This window comes from Rhodnius prolixus, unplaced genomic scaffold (assembly GCF_049639745.1).
Source record: "Rhodnius prolixus isolate KJV_2025 unplaced genomic scaffold, Rpr scaffold_10, whole genome shotgun sequence".
Lineage (NCBI taxonomy): Eukaryota > Metazoa > Arthropoda > Insecta > Hemiptera > Reduviidae > Rhodnius > Rhodnius prolixus.
This window is the reverse complement of record NW_027411615.1, coordinates 20,433,405-20,452,808: the sequence shown is the minus strand read 5'-3', so window position 1 is coordinate 20,452,808 and position 19,404 is coordinate 20,433,405. Positions and strand designations below refer to the sequence as shown.

At 32.8% G+C, this 19,404-nt stretch overlaps 1 protein-coding gene across 1 annotated transcript in view; it reads right to left on the bottom strand.

Annotated features, from left to right (window-relative positions):
- Positions 1-19,126, bottom strand: part of cact (NF-kappa-B inhibitor cactus) — a 33,734-nt gene extending 14,608 nt beyond the window's left edge. Inside the window, exon 1 of the mRNA XM_074133870.1 lies at positions 18,916-19,126. Within this exon, the coding sequence (XP_073989971.1) occupies positions 18,916-18,952 (37 nt within the window). The 5' untranslated portion in view covers positions 18,953-19,126. The remainder of the gene's footprint in view (positions 1-18,915) is intronic.
- Positions 19,127-19,404: the final 278 nt, after the last annotated feature.

The following is a 19,404-nucleotide window of genomic DNA, read 5'->3' as shown; positions in this document are numbered from 1 at the left end:
TGTAATTTATCGTTTGGAAAAGCACAACGAATAGTTTTTATGTTTACTGTTCGTCGCCAAGAAGCCAAGCATAAAATTTCTTAAAGATAAACTTAAACTACGTCCACAATTTTTTTTTTTAAATTAATTTGTTAATTCACAATCTACAAAAAGAATCAAATGTAATCAGTGAATTTAATTTATTTGTTATTCACAATCTACAAAAAGAATCAAATGTAATCAGTGAATTTAATTTATTTGTTATTCACAATCTACAAAAAGAATCAAATGTAATCAGTGATTTATGATAAAAGAAGACTTCGTGACTGGATCAGCTTGAGGAGAGAAGCTACCCACCAGCAACACTCTCGCTGGAGTTTCTTACATTCAGGCAAGATTTCGAACAAGAGGATCTGTACAGAATGGAAGAGAGTCAAATAATTTTTTGTATTTAGATTTAGATTCGTCAGTTACGAATAAGATTTTGAGGTCGTTACAGAGGGTGGTGTTAGAGACAAAATGGAGAATTAGTAATCTGACGGTGTATTTTTAATTGGAAGGACTGTAACTTTTGTAAATTGGAAAGTTTGATTGTGCCCCACAACTCTAGTTCGTAAGTCTAGATCGGTTTAGGTACGCTGTTGGATATTAGTCGTTTTATGTTCCAGTGGTAGTTTAGATTGTCTGCCAGTTAGTCGTGGCAGTAATTTGTTTCTTCGGTTGAGTTCAAGTCTTTAGACTCAAGACAATAGGAAATGCAACTCTGAATTGGGCTACAATGTTTGTCCTAAACAACTAATCCAAAAAAAAAAAAACTATCATTCATGAGAATATGGTTAAAACCACTAATTTACTATTAATGATTGCAAGAAAACAAGCCAAATGGATAAAATCAATCGTACCTTAAACTTTCCGAAGCAAAATAGATGTTTGAGAGATTCTCAAAGAACTGTCACATTAACTTTTCTCTAAACCAATAATTATCTAATTGGTAATATCTAACATTAAAAAAATTGCGGTTTAGCAGAAATGTATTTTTTTACAGTTGGGAATTTATTTTCTTAAATTTACACAAAAATACTACTTCTTCGGTCTTTAAATTTTGGAAAGAAAATTGCTCACATATCATTAACATTTTTATATAATAATATAAACTGGAATATGGTTAAGTAAGGTCGTACTTCCGTTCAAAATATTTGCTTCAAATTCGAAATTTTAGCAACAATTCTGTTATTTCTACGCTCTTTTTAAAACCGAACTCTTTTTTTTAATGACAATTTAGTGTGGCTTCACATTTCCTCTAAAAATTAATTATTCCTGTAAAACATTAAAAAAAAAAAAAATGGAGCAGGGCAGTTTTTAGAATGTGTAAAAGTGAATTTAATAGAAAATTGTCAAAGAAATGTTACTAAGAGGGAAAAGTTCATTTAACAGAGGTTATACTTCTTAAGTGGATCGATTTTGACCGAAAACATAATGATTGGTTCCTTAATGGCGGCACATAAAACTAAAATAAATTTACTAAAATAAAATTAAAATAAATTACTACTGTTTTCCGTTTAAGTTGTTGACCAACTGTAAACACATACAGTAGACTAATTTCTAAAAAGAAGATTTTGTACTCAGTATTCGGATTAAAGATGTAAACAAGATGCACTTTATGTAAACTATAATAAAATTGAGGGGGGCAGCTAATAAATTTAAAATATAGAGTGGGTCGTATAAGCGAGAGTCACCTCTGTTCAATGTGTAATCTCAATGTAGTTTAAGATTTATTTCATTATGTAGCTGAATGTTCTAGTTCTTAAAGAATTTAGAATCCGGTGGTTCAATAAAAAAAACGCAAAAAAAATCAGAAATAATTTAGTTACCTGAATGGGCAGAATAATAGTTTTAAGCGCCTTTATTGGTAACCACTTGGAGGCTACTAATTACAGACATTTTTTGATATCTAATTACAATTTTTAAATTTACTGTGTTTATGAGAAGGTTTTTAATTAAATTTTGCGGATGAATTTGTTGAAAAATACTTGTATTATTGTATAATTTTTGTAAGTGAGGTCAACCTCTGCAGACGGACATAATGACATAATGTGTTGTTTTTTCTTAGTTTTCTATTCATTATTTTTTATCGTTATTTAATATAATAAACACACATTATTATTATTATTATTTATTATTATTACTCAGTATACGGCTGGAATTTTTTTTTCTATTAAAAAATCAAAATGAAAAATCTGCACAAGAGTAAAAGTAAGAACACACATAGAAACACGATGTAAACAACCTACAAAACGAGGGAACTAATATATTTTCATTCCGCATTGTACATTGTTAAATGTAAAACCGCAAATTCCAGAATTTTAAGTACTTCCACTTAAGGTCAAGTAAAAAAGAAAAAAAAAGTCGACAATAGTAATGTGTAATGATTTAATTATAAACTTCAAGAATGTCAACCTAGAAATTTAACCAGAAAAGATTCATTCCACAATAATATAAGCATAATTATTGTTTATCTAAGCAGGACAAGGCTGACGTAAGCGAACACTTTCAACTTGCTGTTCGTTACTTTCGTTTTCATTCTGTTTTTGTTTGAATTCTCGCAGACTGTTTATGTATTTACATACTAAAATTATATTTACAGACAGTTTATAAATTTACGTTCTGTTTATGTGTGTTAAAAAAAATATATTATCTCTTTTATTGGTTTTTTAAACACTTTTTTTTTTTTTGTATTCATTAGTGTTTATCTTTTGTTGAAAATGTAGTACGAATGAAAAATAGGTTAAGGCAATATAGTAAATTTTTATGTTGGTTTTTCCAATATTTCGTACTGTAACTTTGTAATTAATATTGTGAAAGTGTCAATTCAGGAAATTCCCCAAGTATAACAAATGTAAAATAATTAAACTGTATCTTCCTAAATTGATTGGCTGTTTGGTGAAAAACCAAATTGATTACATTGTATACTTTAGAATAATTAAACCTTTTTTTCACTTAATTAATGAATAATAAGTACATGATCTATTAAAATTGATTTAGATTACAATATAGCACTTTATTCTCTTCCTACTTGAAATATTTGACTTTATCGTATATTGAACTAAATTTCAGTTTCTTACAATTAAAATCAATGTATCAAATTTCCAGAGAAAATACATTAAACAAATGTTTTAGGCAGTTAAGTGAAGAAATAGAAGTAAATCGCTATTTTAGTTAATGTATTTCAGTTCTAAGTAAAAAATAGTGCCATAACGATACCAATCATAAAAATAAAAAAATAAAAATTAGGGCATTCTTCTTCTTTTTTTGAAGCAGCAAAATGAAGTAAAATGAAGCAGCAAATTCCGTGTTTAGACAGAAATGTGATTGTTTATTATATTGGCGACAAAAGTTTGAGTTATCTGCAAATGTATCTGCTGATTGAGGTCAAGAAATGATGAAGTTGGATAAAAATAAAGAGTTCAATTTCTAAAGTAATTTATAGTAAAACTTATTTTACGATAAAATGTAGTTTCATAAATTGAGTACATCTTATTTCGCAACAATAATTCTGTAAGTACCTACCTGGAGAAAGTAGTTAGAAAATTTCTTTGGGTACTTAATACTTGGTATATTTCTTTTCATAATAACGGTCAGTGACATTTAGGTGAGAAAATACACTGAACAGGTAGTTTAGGCCAGTTACCAATCATATTTCCTGTAATGGTGCTACACTTAAAAATGGATTAAAATAAAACCTGCAGACCAAACCAAGTTTTGTAAACTTAATGGACATTGAAACTAGAGATTAACCAATTCAAATATTTAGTAAATCCTGTAAGATCTTAAAATCTGCCTACACATTCCACGCCATTGTTTAAATTAAAAGGAAAACTGAATGAAATGAATAAATTGATTGTTTGAATAAATTTAAAATAATGGAAGATATAAAATTAGCATTATGAAGAAATAGAAATAGTGAGGTAAATGTTGGAATTGAGGATGTAACCAATTTTCAAAATATAGTTTTTACCGGATGCGAACAAAAATGTAAATATTCACCTGTAATTTGACATTAAGATTTAAAAAAAAAAAAAAATCAGTATGATTGATTATAAAAATCAATTAGCTGAAAGCACGGCCGTATCCTTGAAAATTAGCAACGTTCAGTAGTACGTTTTGTCTAAACAACAGGGGTTTTTGGCTTTGTTAGATTGGTCTTATTATAAAAAAGACTTTTATCGCTAATTTGATTATTAAAAAATTCTTCACGCCAACTCAAACTAAAGATCAACATCGTCGATTTCCAGTAGAGAATTCTGGGTAGTTTTTCTCCTAAAGATCAACATCGTCGATTTCCTGTAGAAAATGCTGGGTAGTTTCTCTCCTAAAGATCAACATCGTCGATTTCCTGTAGAGAATGCTGGGTAGTTTCTCTCCTTCTGCTCTTGACGCACCATTTACATCTTCACTCAAATTTACTTATTGTATACATTTATATTCAGATTATAAATTACTAATTTAAACAAAATGGATTATTGTAATGATAATAAACGAATGCTATGATACGTATCGTATAAACCCTTTTAACTGTTGATGGCCAGTTTTTTTAAAAGACAACTTGCTGTTTTTCACTTCAGTACGAGGGTCGTTTGAAAAGTCCGTGCAAAAATAAAAACTACTTAATTTTTTGGGGTAAACCTTTTTTATTTTTCAACATAATCTCCTTTTAGACTTATACACTTCGACCAACGCTGCTCTAGTTTGTTGATCCCTTCCGAATAATAGGATTTGTCCAAGTCTGAAAAATAGCCATTCGTTTCTGCAATCACCTCCTCGTTTGAATAAAAACATTTTCCCGCCAGCCATTTCTTCATATTGGGGAACAAATAGTAGTCCGAGGGAGCCAAGTCTGGAGAATAGGAAGGATGTGAAACGAGTTGGAACCCTATTTCCATTAATTTTGCGACCACAACTGCTGAGGTGTGAGCTGGTGCGTTGTCATGAAGGAAAAGGACTTTTTTGTGGGCCAATCGTGGGCGTTTTTCTTGCAGCTCGGTTTTCAAACGGTCCAATAACGATGAATAATATGCACCTGTAATAGTTTTACCCTTTTCCAGATAGTCGATGAGGATTATTCCTTGCGAATCCCAAAAGACAGTCGCCATAATCTTTCCGGCCGAAGGAACGGTCTTCGCCTTTTTTGGCGCAGATTCCCCCTTGGTTACCCATTGTTTAGATTGTTCTTTGGTCTCAGGAGTGTAGTGATGTATCCATGTTTCATCCACAGTGACGAAACGACGCTTAAAGTCCTGCGGATTCTTCTGGAACAGCTGCAAACCGTCGTCCTTGCAACACTTCAAACGATTTCGTTTTTGGTCAAGCGTGAGCAATCGCGGCACCCATCTTGCGGATAGCTTTGTCATGTCCAAATGTTGATGTAAAATATTATGTACCCGTTCATTCGAGATGCCCACAGCACTAGTAATCTCACGCACCTTCACTCTTCTGTCATCCATCACCATATCATGGATTTTATCAATGATTTCTGGAGTAGTAACCTCAACAGGGCGTCCAGAACGTTCAGCGTCACTTGTGGCCCCATATGGCCACTCCGAAAATTTTGAAACCACTTATAAACTGTTCTAATCGAAGGTGCAGAGTCACCATAATGTTTATCAAGCTTCTCTTTAGTCTCCTGAGGCGTTTTGCCTTTCATAAAGTAGTGTTTAATCAACACACGAAATTCTTTTTCGTCCATTTTTTGAAAATCACTCGACTTCCTCGATTCAAACGAATGCCAAACACAAAGAAATAGACCGATCTGGCTGAAACTTGGTGTGTGTTCTTCCAAGAGATGCTACTAACTAAACATAACCTCGATACGCGCCAGTAGTGCTATCTCTCTGACTTTGCACGGACTTTTCAAACGACCCTCGTAAATTTACTTAATTCATCAGTTTGTAGATTGAATAATCTTGATTACTTTTTACTTTTTATTAGCATTTTTTTAAACTTAAGGCAAGTCCATATACAAGTATTTTGGCGCCCGTACGGTTTTGGTAGTTCTCTCCTTACAGACAGCACTTTTAAGGATTATTTTTCCTCAGTTCTGTCAAACTTCTTTATTAGCAAAATTATTAACTAGCAACTTCTTCGCTTTTACTTGAAACTGGAGTTCCTGCTCTTCTAATATTTATTGAAGGGAAACTAAACTTAAAAAAGAAAAACTAATCATATAAGGAAATAAGAGTACAATAAAATAATTAATATAACAATGAATTGGCTAGTAAGACTAGAAATAAATACGATCAACAAATAAAAGAGAAATAATTTGGAAATTCCAAAAGTAATTACAGCGTTATTTTTTTTTTACCTTGACTCTTCAACTACTACTGTTTATGGGCTCATTTTCTGAAATTACTGTCAGATTGTTGCGTTTAAAATTGTTTTTTTTTTTTAGTGTTATTAAAGGGATTTATTGATACTTTTGCTGAATTAAGAAATTAATAATTATTAAAGAAATTGAATAAAAGAATTTAATCTTTTAAAAAGAGAGAAGCAAAACAAAAAGACTCTCAAAAATATTTTTAAATTTTTAAAAAATATTAACCTCTTCAACAATTATAATTGCCATTGAAATTGTTTTTTATGGATTTCCCCTCTGTAATGCATATTTCAAAAGGTTAATCATTAATAATTCATTGGTAACGTTATTAACATTGATGTAAATGTGAACCTAGTTTTTTTTACCTTCAACAAATGTGATTCAATTCATGTCAGTAGGTATGTGCTCAAAGAAAAGATCTTTCTATTATTATATTAAAAGATAATAAAATCAATCTATTCAAAAAGGATTTTATAAAACTTTTATAACATTTAGGTTATTTGTTATCATAACTACTATGTACTTAGTGAACTCTATAGAACAGATAAAGCAGTAAAAATTAACTTGAAGACAAGTTGCAGGAAATTTAGAATGAAAATTAAAAAAATTAATCTTTATGGATAAACTGAAGGGAATTTTCTAAAATTATTATGGCATTGTTATTGTCTCTTACTATTGATAAAAGGAATATTACGTTCTCTTTACAATTTAAGTAATAATTTTATCTTTACTTTCAAAACATTCGAATTTGGTGATTCTACAAGTCAGTCAATGTAGTTTATATTATTTTGATACCAAGATAACAACCTTCCTGAAAAGTTTTTTTGAACTACCTGGAGTATAGCATTTAACTTATTTAGTTAGACGATATCTCATTTGTCATTCGGTGTCCGTGTGGGACCAGGTGAGATTAGTCCCACGGTATCCCCTGCCAATAAGGGGAAGTATACGGAAAACCGTCTCACCTGGAATGGTGTAGTAAGCCCAAGCTACCAGAAGGGTGTAGAGAAACCGGTAAGTCATGAGCTGGGCATGGCTGGGCCAGTGACCATTCTAGGCCTAAAAATAGGAGACAGAGTCTCTATGAAATAATACCATGGGATCGTGAATCAGCCCGCTGGAGTTCTGTCTCCAGGTTCACTGTGGTTGGAAAGGTTTCATGGTGGTTGTGGTAAAGCAGGGACGATGGTAGAGCCCCCTTGGTCTATTGTGTGAGGTAGGATGGTCGTTTAGCCTTCGGGAATAGTTGTGCCACCTACTCATTCACCGCGAGAACATGTCATTCGGTGTAGAAGTTACGGAGCAATAGCTCTGTCGACTGTTCTTTTTGGCGTTTTGCCTTCGATACGCTTCTGTTTAAGAATTTTTTTGGAGTTTATCCTTCCAAAATTATTCTTCATTTTCCAAGTTGTTTCCCAATCACTCTAATGTATGACTATAGCCCGGATATCAACTATTACTCTCGAAAAGGGATTCGCTTTTGAGCACGGCCTATTCTAATGTACGGATCTGGGCTCTCTTATACTTCTCTACCTTCTATTCTTCTTAAGAACCGCATTTTCAAAGCTAGAAGACGAATACAGTGCAATTGTTTAAAGGTCTAAGAATTGCGTCCAAATGTGAGAAGGAGAAGAAAAGTTTAGCGGCAACTTTTGCTTGTCACTAATTCTCTATTTATCAGACATTTCTTGTTTATAGAAGGAAATCTTCTCTAAAGCACCGCCCTTGCGAATTTTCAATACAGTTCTTTAAATTCAAACATTTTTTTGTTTTTAAAAACAAACCTAAGCTAGTTCTTCAAATTCTTAATAACTACTCTAACATAGATCTAGTAATATTGCTTAAAACCTTTATCTTTGCTAATAGAATTTAGGAATATCCAAGGATGTGGGTTTTGGATTTTCCTCCAAGCAATCAATTCTTTGTATTGAGCGGTTTTACCAGTTATAATGATATTAGAAGGAATTTAATCGTTGCTAAAATTCCAAGTTTGGAAAATTCGTTTGACCGGAATTGAGCAAATTTTTGTTTTAGTTTTCATGTTTTTTCATGGTTTTCATGATGGTAATTAAATCCCAAAAAAAAGTTTCTTCATTTACCGACAATTTAGATTAAGGCAACCGTTTTGATTCTTTTCTTCTTTTTAAAATGAAAACTGAAAATTTAAGGAATCCTATAAAACCCTGCCTTGGTGGATCACTCTCGATTTGGTAATGAATATATGTTCGTTAAGTATTTGGAAAAACCTTGAATTCAGCAGAAAATCGAACTTAACGATGAGAACCAATAATAAATTAATTCATTATTAAATTTCAAGGTTTTAACAAATTTTTCTAAAATGGATTCATCAGTTTTCTTAAATCTAATACTCTTATTTTAAACATTTTTTACAGAGCCGTTTCAGTGTCTTTTACTGTTTTAAACCAAAACAATATTTATATGATGAAATATCTACCCAATAATGTGAGCCTTCAGTATACGACGGTCATTTGAAAAGTCCGTGGAAAAATAAAAACTACTTAATTTTTGGGGGTAAACCTTTTTTATTTTTCAACATAGTCTCCTTTTAGGCTTATACACTTCGTCCAACGCTGCTCTAGTTTGTTGATCCCCTCCGAATAATAGGATTTGTCCAAGTCTGAAAAATAGCCATTCGTTTCTGCATACACCTCCTCGTTTGAATAAAATCTTTTTCCCGCCAGCCATTTCTTCATATTGGGGAACAAATAGTAGTCCGAGGGAGCCAAGTCTGGAGAATAGGGGGGATGTGAAACGAGTTGGAACCCTATTTCCATTAATTTTGAAACCACTTATAAACTGTTCTAATCGAAGGTGCAGAGTCACCATAATGTTTATCAAGCTTCTCTTTAGTCTCCTGAGGCGTTTTGCCTTTCATAAAGTAGTGTTTAATCAACACACGAAATTCTTTTTCGTCCATTTTTTGAAAATCACTCGACTTCCTCGATTCAAACGAATGCCAAACACAAAGAAATAGACCGATCTGGCTGAAACTTGGTGTGTGTTCTTCCAAGAGATGCTACTAACTAAACATAACCTCGATACGCGCCAGTAGTGCTATCTCTCTGACTTTGCACGAACTTTTCAAACGACCCTCGTATCAGTCCATTGGAAGATTTTTCTAAACATTACTTCTGAGTTTTTTGGTGAATATCGAGGTGCGGTCTTAAATAATAACAACTTTTTTGCTTTATACCAACGTTTCGGTAATGTAGAAAAATTATTTATTTTAGTATTTTTTTGGTTTTCAATTTTATCTATATTAGTGTAATATTCTTTTTGTACAGACCCTGAAGAAGGTAGTAAAAATTACCGAAACGTTGGTATAAAGCAAAAAAGTTGATTTTATTTAAGACCGCACCTCGATATCATTACTTCTGAGTTTTATCGATATCGCGACATAACATATAAAAGATCTATCCATCACTTTTGTTTCAACATTTTTCTAAGAGAATACTAAATTTTATATTAAATTATAGCAAACACGTACAAATTGAAGTCGTCCATCTTTTTTATTCGAAATACAAAGTTGCATGAAATCTAATTGCATAAATTGTATAAAGAAAAGGTAATTTAAGTGATCAAATGATTAAGATTATTGCAATCACATTATAATTAGAACATTTTATTGTATCATAGAAATAACTTAACTGAAGAGCCTGGCTTGAATTATAAGTAGTTCTGTAGAAGACAAATAATAGATAAATGAAGTAGCTAGTTACATATTATCTCTAACAAATGTTTTAAGCGTTAACTTGAATTTTAGAGCTAAATCTGAGTTCTTTTCTAAATCTGACAAATTTTTTATTTCAGGGATACTTCATAGGTCATTTAATACTTATTGAATGCCACGTTCGTCGTTGAGTAGGCAACAAGAGAGATACCTAGGTTTGTAGTTCCTTAAGAAGTTGCAAAAAAAATTCTGAGTAATTAAGTGTAAGCGCATTTAGTCACAAAACAATACAAAATTTAGGCCGTCTGCGTTTTCTTTTTTCTTTTTTAAAGACTCTTTTCTTACAAACAAGGCGCAAATTAACATATTAATTTTTTTTGTACGCAGCAGACCTTAAACAAAATCTAGCCATGAAAACTCAATTTAAAAAAATTTTCACGAGTGCAATATCTCCTCTTATAAAAAGTAAACGTAAAGTATGATTGAGCGAAAGTAAATTAAAAATCTAAAACTGATAACCTCGTATAAACCATGTAATAATAAAAGGGCTTCCCAACTTTATTGGTCTTAACGACAAATTTTACGGAATCAAAAAAGTTTGATAAGGTTTCCAAGTAATGTTAACAAATACTCATTGCATTAAAGGTTTTTCCGAATGTAATAGAAGTTGGAAACATTACAAATGGTTAATCATTTAAAAAGATGGCTTGGCGTCATCATTACTGATTATTGCATTATACTTACTGTATAATAAACTACAACTGCGTCAACCTGGGATTCAGACGTAATGTTTGCTTTATAGAAATTTATTTTCAATTTACATACGTTAATCATTTGTTCCTTTCGTCATTTTGGTGTTTTTTTTTTTAACAGTACTTTTTTTTTTACTGTCAATTGATAGTTTTACGATAATTCCTACTGCGTTCTAAGATATTGCCATTTTTATAGTTTATTTTCTGTAACCCTCTTAAAAGATACCATAAAAACGTCAGATTATGATTTCTAGAAATGCACATTTTAAGGAAACTTAAAATATGAAAAAGAAGAATTTTGTTCCCCTGTTTTTTGGTGTTAGATTCTGTAATTCCAAAGGGCATTTCGCTGAATGGTTTGCTATACCGCCTACGTTAGGTGAAAATTAAACTTGTAACCGAAAAATGGTCATAGATGGCAGAAGCTGCCGCATTAATATAAATTTGGAGTGATCCTTGAACTGCAAGAGCGATATTATTGTTTACCGCTAACATTTTTAAAAATAAGAAATGCATTCCGTGTGGTACTCTCGGCCTTTGATTAACGTATCGTTACCATAAGTTACAAACTTGTATCTAATTTTTTTTATTTATTTTTTTTTTGCGCATCAACAGCTGAGGTTATTAGCGCCCGGAGCTTTTTCCAGTGCACTGCCGGCCTCCGGACAGTGTTCTCTCGTTACAGACAACACTGTCCATCACCGGACAGAGAGCTGTAAGAAGCTCCTAGGAAGAGAAAATCTAAGGGTCAGCTGCTGGATTCGAACCCGGGACCTCCGCGTGGGAGTCCAGTATGCTAACCTCATAGCTAATCCCTTCCCTACTACTTGTATCTTATTATTATTATTACTATTTTATATAGAGTTTTCTCTCTTACTTATTATTATGAAATTAAAAGTATTAATTATTAAAATTATTAATTATTAATTATTAAAAGTATGAAATATTATTATGAAATGAAAAGGTATACAACAAATTAATTATTTAAATATTGCTATTTAAATAATTAATTTGTTGTATACCTTTTCATTTCACAACTGTCTGGTTTATTCAAATTTTCGATTATTTTAAGTTGTTTGTTCTATTAAATAAAGTTATTCTTTTGTACGAGTATAGCACACGAGAGGTTCTTATTTCGCTTCCTGTCGCCTAGGGTAATTGACTAACGAACCCTTCCTCCTCTCCGGATTGAGCGATCCCACCAGAGGCGCCCTTAAGGGTATATTTTGTTTGGGGCTGGTTAGGGCTATCTTCACTGATAGCTCCGGCTATCTGGCGCCCATAACGATACCGCCCACTAGCCGGTCACAAACTTTTTACTAAAATCTCAAAATCTAAGAAGATCATATAACAGGATTCTGAAAATATTTTGTACCATTTCTTTTTAGTTTCCTGGGCTACGGATTTCTTGCTTACAAAATTCTGCTCATCTAAAATTGAATTCAAGAAGAGGTTACTGAGGTGAAACATTTTAAATGTTCTGATTCTGGATTTTCTCTTCCGTTTGATTGATTTTTGTTGTCTATCTTCAGAGAAGCTATTGGATCGCAGAGGTTGACCACCCTATTCTACCATAATTCATAGACAAATTGAAATACTAATCCGGAACATCTCACTGGATTCCCATTAGGATATCCCGAGTCTGAAACTGGCAGCCTGCCTTTAGAGTTTCTCTTTCTAAGGAGCTTCTTACAATTCACACTTTCTGGTGATTAACAGAGCTGAATGTACGGAGAGAATTGGCTGGAATGGCAGTTTTGCACTGAAAAAAGCTCTGCGCTCCAGTTACCTTAGATTACGACGGGCCTTAAATTTTAAAAAATGCAAAATTTTTACTATGAGAAAATTATCTGTGTTTCACCCGATTTTTCTTGTTGTAAGCGTTAACACTAATTCTCCGGACTTATTTTAAAGTTCAAGTTTCACCGATTTCATTCGATATTTTCCACTTTTTGAGTATCTTAATGAAAAAAAGTTATAATATTTATCTCTTTAGGAAATTGAAATGTCGTTAACCTCCTCTCTGTTTACACTATTATAGGTTATAATAATGAACAGCTATTATACACTACAATGTGAAACAGGTTTAATGTTGATTCATTCAAGAACGAGGCCCAATAGTAACCCACAAGCACGCTCTATCGTAGTAAACTGTCCAGTCTCCTATTATTAATTCAAAAGTTCATTACTACCGGCACTCTGACGTCATATAATAATATCGAGTTTATCATACTTTACAATCGTAACAGGTCTTTGTGGTTCTAAAAATTGATTTGCGTCCTTGTAATGTATGTATAACGGTATCCTTCATTTATTTACATTTAATTTTGTAAATTAATTTAGAATAACGTCGGCTTTAAAGTTATTGGTTGTTACAAGGTGGACTTTGATGATCTTTCACTATGTGTAGCAGGAAAACTAGACAGTATGGAGCGTGATTATTCATTTAATTGTTTTCCTCTCTGAATTTGATTGAATTATTTCTTAATACGTAAACTTGGGTCATTATTTTATTTTTTTAAAGTTTACTGACGCCTTGACAGAAGATCATACGAGGGGGTACCCAAAAATAACCGGAATTGCGTTGCCGCGCATGGAGCTTATGTAGTACGCATTTCTGCCGCTAGACGTGTATAGCGCAATTCCTTGCCAGTTCAGTCCTGCCTGTGTTGTCTGCCTGGCTTGTTCTGGTCATCTGCAGTGATTGTTTTTACCAGCGCTGTTTTGTTCTTTTTTCGTTTTTTATGATGGCAAGTTTAAGTGAACAACGTGCAGCTCTGAAATTTTGTTTTCTACTCGGCAAAAATGCTGCTGAAAGTGTTTTAATGTTGAAAACAGCTTACAAAGATGACGCTATGGGAAAAACTCAAGTATACGAGTGGTTTAAAAATGGCGACATGTCGATTGATGACAAACCTCGTTCTGGACGTCCATCAACTGCCCGAATCGACGAAAATGTTGAAAAAATTGAGAGCTGGTGTTCACAGACCGTCGACAGACAATTGATCAACTGTCAGAGAGTAGTGGGTTATCTTGGAGCTCGGTTCAGCGAATTTTAACGGAAGATTTGGGGATGAAAAGGGTTGCTGCCAAGTTTGTTCCTCGAGTTCTGACTGACAATCAAAAAGAACATCGAGTTGAAACATGTCGTGCTTTGAAACAACAGCTTGAAACTGATCCAGACTTTCTGTCAAAGGTCATTCATTACTGGTGATGAGTCATGGTGCTATGGTTATGACCCAGAAACAAAGCAACAGTCGAGCCAATGGAAGACGTCATCTTCACCCCGACCAAAAAAATGTCATCAAGTCAAGTCAAACATCAAAACAATGCTGATTTGCTTTTTTGATGCCAAAGGCGTAGTCCATTCAGAGTTTGTCCCCCCAGGTCAGACCGTCAATCAAACCTTGTATTTGGAAGTTTTGAAAAGATTGCGCAATAGTGTTCGCCAAAAAAGACCCGATTTGTGGCAAACAGGAGACTGGTTCTTCCACCACGATAATGCACCTGCACACACAGCCATCTCTGTTACACAGTTTTTGGCTAAAAATGGCATGGTTCCGCTGCCCCACGCACCTTACTCGCCTGACCTGGCTCCGTGCGACTTTTTCTTATTTCCACGCATGAAAAAGGGCATGAAAGGTCACCGATTTGACAACATTGAAGAGGTCAAGAAAAAAACGAAGAAGGAGCTGTCAGCCATTTCTAAAGATGACTACAAAAAATGTTGAGAACAGTGGAAGCACCGGTGGGACAAATTATTAGTTGTAATGGAGAGTATTTTGAAGGGGATAAGGTTGTTCTGTAAAAAATTTGTAAATAAATAGCTTTTAAAAAATAATTCCGGTTTTTTTGGGTACCCCCTCGTATGACATATTCGTTATTAGCGCCATACACCCGCGGCGTCACTATCTTGAATATGAGCCCAGCGTTGCAATAGCTTGTATTTAATCAGTTTAAGATAAAAACAAAAAATTAAAAGCGAGCAAAATTATTATTGGGCTAAAATACAATAGAACAAATGTAACATGTTCATGGGCTGGGTTTAATTTTCATTTTTAATCTGTAATTAGTTCGTTTTTAATTTTTTTTAAGTTCATTTCGCTTAGGCTGAATGACAAAATAACCTCAAGCGCAGACTGTGAAAGAATTTCCGCTATGTTTCTGTCATCGAGGGAGTTACCACTTACGGGTAAAGCGAGTACATCAATCAATTACTGGGCTTCTTCCAGGATGAAGAAGTTTTTGAGAAATTTCATGGTATACAAAGTTATATTGTCATCTCAATTGCGCTTAGATTTTTACAATGGTTTTAGGTTCATATTGTTTGATAAATTGTGTCAGGCAAACTGTTAAAACTACTTAAGTCTGAACCTAAAAATATGATCAAACAGATTTGTTCATTCGGATCTCTTAAGGAAGTCAAACAAAATTAAACTTCGGGATGTGAACAAATTACAAACAAGAATTCAAAATATTTCTTATATAATTTACTTTCTGACTCATCTATTTTCGAATAAATTCAAGCATAAATAGAAGTACGAAACTAATTCTGTGGGCGAATTCAATTTCTTCCAAAAAGGAAACTTTGTTTTTAAGGAACCACTCTTCAGGAGGACAAGCAGAGATGATAACCTCTACTCAACCACGAATACTGCCTTCTCTTTATGTGGCCTCACGATTCGTTGTAGGAAACGGAAACCCTATTAAAAGTTTAAATATTTATACTACATCTATTTATTTAAGTTTCAGTTGTAAGAATTGTTCAACATCATTCTTGAAATGTTTTTGGTTTTGAAACTGTTAAGTATTTCGGCGTGTGTCATTACTTTCAATTTGCAATAAAGTAGCATCGATTTAGTGCTAGGTTTTAACATTTAGTGCTGCGATTAATCCCACAATGGTGAGAATAGATATGATTCTTTATAACCCAGACTTTTTCTTCATTTCTGTGGTTTTAATGGTGCTACGAAGAGGTAGCAGGAATTGTTTTTTTTTTTAAATTAAGATTTTCTAGACTGGGCTCTAACAGTGATCACCACAATTTTGGAGTTACCTTCTAGCTATTCTACCGGAAACTGGCCGCGAATTATGATCTGGACCGGAAAGAAGATCATTCCGAACAGTGTTTCTTTCCGCCTTTTATTTACAGGACACCGTTTCTTGATACATATGTTATTAGTCAACTCAGGTGGCCCAGTGTACTTTGCATCTGAGCAGAATGAATGTGGGCCTCTTGTTTGACTAAAAGCTTTTTATGAACGCACTTCTTTTTGACTATTAGATTTTTCGCACTCAAAACACGTTAATAAACATGAGTTTAGACCGGATTACCGGAACGACACTTTAGAAGAGAGTTATCCCTCATTCTTCACTAAGATCCACGGGGTATTTTGTTTTAAATAAAATATCATACATTCACAATAATTAAATTAAGCATTCGCCAAAAATTATAAAAAGAAAAAATACAGTTACCCATTTATTTTTTTCAAATTTGGAATTTAGGATATACAGTGGAACCTCGCATAACGAGCACCTCGCTTAACGAGTAATTCGCATAACGAGTAAAACAAATTGATTCTTATAGCGAGCGATGTTTCGCATAACGATAGTTTTCTAATGACATTTCGCTGACTGCGCAGTTTTCGCTGACTCATCGAAAACTGCGCATTCTTCGATTAGTCATTCCTGTTTACGCATATGCGTTTCATATTCTCCACGTATCTAATGCACTGATACAGTCGAAACCGAACTTCACCGAATGAGTGGTGTATAGGGAAAGTCCATATAGTGACATTTGTGTTTAAATATTGTAACGAAGTTGACCTGGGCAGAGAAGAAAGGCTTAGATTGCTTGTACTGGACAATGCTTCCGCTCATCCTCCAAGTCTACAAAATGATCTTCTTGACGAATTTCAATTTATCAAAATTCAATATCTGCCTCCTAATACTACACCGTTACTTCAGCCTATGGATCAACAAGTAATTTCCAACTTTAAGAAACTGTACACTAAAGGTCTCTTCGAACATTGTTTTGAGGTGACTGAAGAGACAAACCTTACTTTGCGAGAATTTTGGAAATACCACTTTCATATTGTTACATCCCTCAAGATAATCGACAAGGCGTGGGATGGGGTTACCAAAAAAACTCTAATTTCTGCATGGAAGAAGCTCTGGCCTGAAATCCTCGTCGAATCTGGTTTTGAGGCGATTGAATCCGAACCTGTGGAATCTCTAGATAATGAAATTGTATCTTTGGCCACGGATATGGGATTGACAGTTGATAAAGATGATATTGATGAGCTTGTAGCAGATCATAGTCAAGAGCTATCCACAGAGGAACTTGTTGAGTTGCAACACATTTCACAACAAGAATTGGTGGAAGAGAATTTATTAGACAAAGAGGAGAAAATATCAGAGGAACAACAATCTTCCAGCGCAATAAGAGAAATGTTGAAAGCATGGGAAACTGTTGCAACACACGTAGAAAACTATCACCCGAATAAGGCTGTGGCTATGCGATCTATAAATTTATTTAATGATAATGCTGTGTCACATTTTGAAGACATTTTGAAGCGACGGCAGAAACAAGGAACATTGGACAAATTTATAATTAAAAAGGATTAATTATGAATGTACATATATATCTCAATTAATATATGTAATTTATATTATATTACATCATATGTACATATGTATATAATTTTTTCGAAATAAATGTTATAAAAAAAAAATTTATCAATATTTTTTTTGCATGGAACCAATTATCCCCTTTTATTTTAATTTAAATGAAAAAAATTGTTTCGCTTAACGAGTATTTCGCTTAACGAGTAAGGTTCTGGAACGAATTATGCTCGTTAAGCGAGGTTCGACTGTACATTTAAGTAATATAAAGGAGAATATATACCATAAAATGACGCATTTTGGAGGGAGTCTTTCCTAATGGGACTCGCAAAAATGCTCTTATTTTGCCAAATTTAAAGAAAATCAATGGAACTATTTCTAAAAATAGAAAATCACCACCAAAAAAACAAAAAATCAAAATAAAAACTAGAAAATTAATTCAGAAAACTGGCCTTTTGATTGTTAATTTGGCGTGTTGTTATTTTCTAAAACTTCACCGACCGTCTATGATCATGGTTAATGTTTTTAGAGATGATTGTATTATTTTGGTTATTGTATTTTTGTTTAATGTATATAACATTTATAAATAAAGACTTTAAATAATATAATAATTATATTTTCTAAAACAGAATTTGTTTATTAATTTTTTTTTTTCTTATTTTTGCTAACCACACATACTCTGAGACCAGTACAAAAAAGAAAAGGACCCACATAGAGCATATTTCCAGATTAAATCTCGACGGATGCTATATACTTCCTCTTATAACTGGTAAGAGTAAGAAAATAGAAGACACAAAATTGACTAGTGAAATCTCCATACAAAGATTTTAGAATTGAAAATATATGTAGGTATAAATATTTTACAATAAACTATGTGAGAATATTGTATGGCTTGTTAGTTTAAAGTGCTTGAAATCTTTGGGGTTTTCCATTTAAATTTGAAGGTTTTGCCTTAACAATTTATTAATTGTCTAAACTGACATATCTTTTTTTCCCCCCCTTACTTTAGAGCAATTATATTAACATTTCTAGTAATATAAATGCAAAATTGAACATTTATTTATTTATTGTAAACTGTACACTTTATGTTAGGACAGATAATTAAGAAATTGGGTTAACATTTAGAGTATACAATTATGTACAAATATTTTCATTTGTTAGAAACAATTTAAGTGGTAAAATATGAGCTTCTGTTTCCATTCACGACACCTAATTTTAAAGTTAGACGTTAAGCCACGCCAAAACAAAATAGGCGATTGCATTACTTTAAATTATGTACACTTTTCTGGACGATTAGTCAGACAATTGGGCGCAAGAACAGGTGTTCAAAAAAAACTATCTAAAGCGCAGGTTAAGAAATAAAGCTAGAATAAAATATGCACACGAAAGACTCTAGTTTTAGGATCTAAACTGTTTTACTAAGCAACTCTATTTAAATTTAAAGTATTAGAGTTTTTTCACCTGCTAAAATTTTTATTTTATTTTAAAAAAATACTCACTTATTATTGGTAAATGATCCAATCTAGGAGAAGGCATAACTGCTTTATGAGGCTTCAGGTGTTGAACTGAATTCACTGTTCACATTTACCAGCTTGCCATTTTGGGATTTCCCAAGTCTCTCCACACTGGTGCAGTCTCCCAGATCATTAAGATCCCCCACCAAGTTTTTAATGTTCGATTTTTTATAACAGTTGTAGTTTTTTTTTGTTATTTATTTAATATTTTTTATAGTGCAAATAATACATGAATATTTAGGAACTCTCTCGTTTAAAATAAAACCAACTTATATTATATTATACATTAAAAAAATCCTAATACTTTAATATACAGAATATGTTTATTTACATGTATAGCAATTATGCGTGATTATTAAGTAAAGAATTTTGTTTATTATTGTTTATTTTTGCTTTTTTTTTACAATAAACAAAATTTTGTCAGAATTGAGAAACATATTGTTTACAAACAGTGATGACTCAATTGTGGCCCTC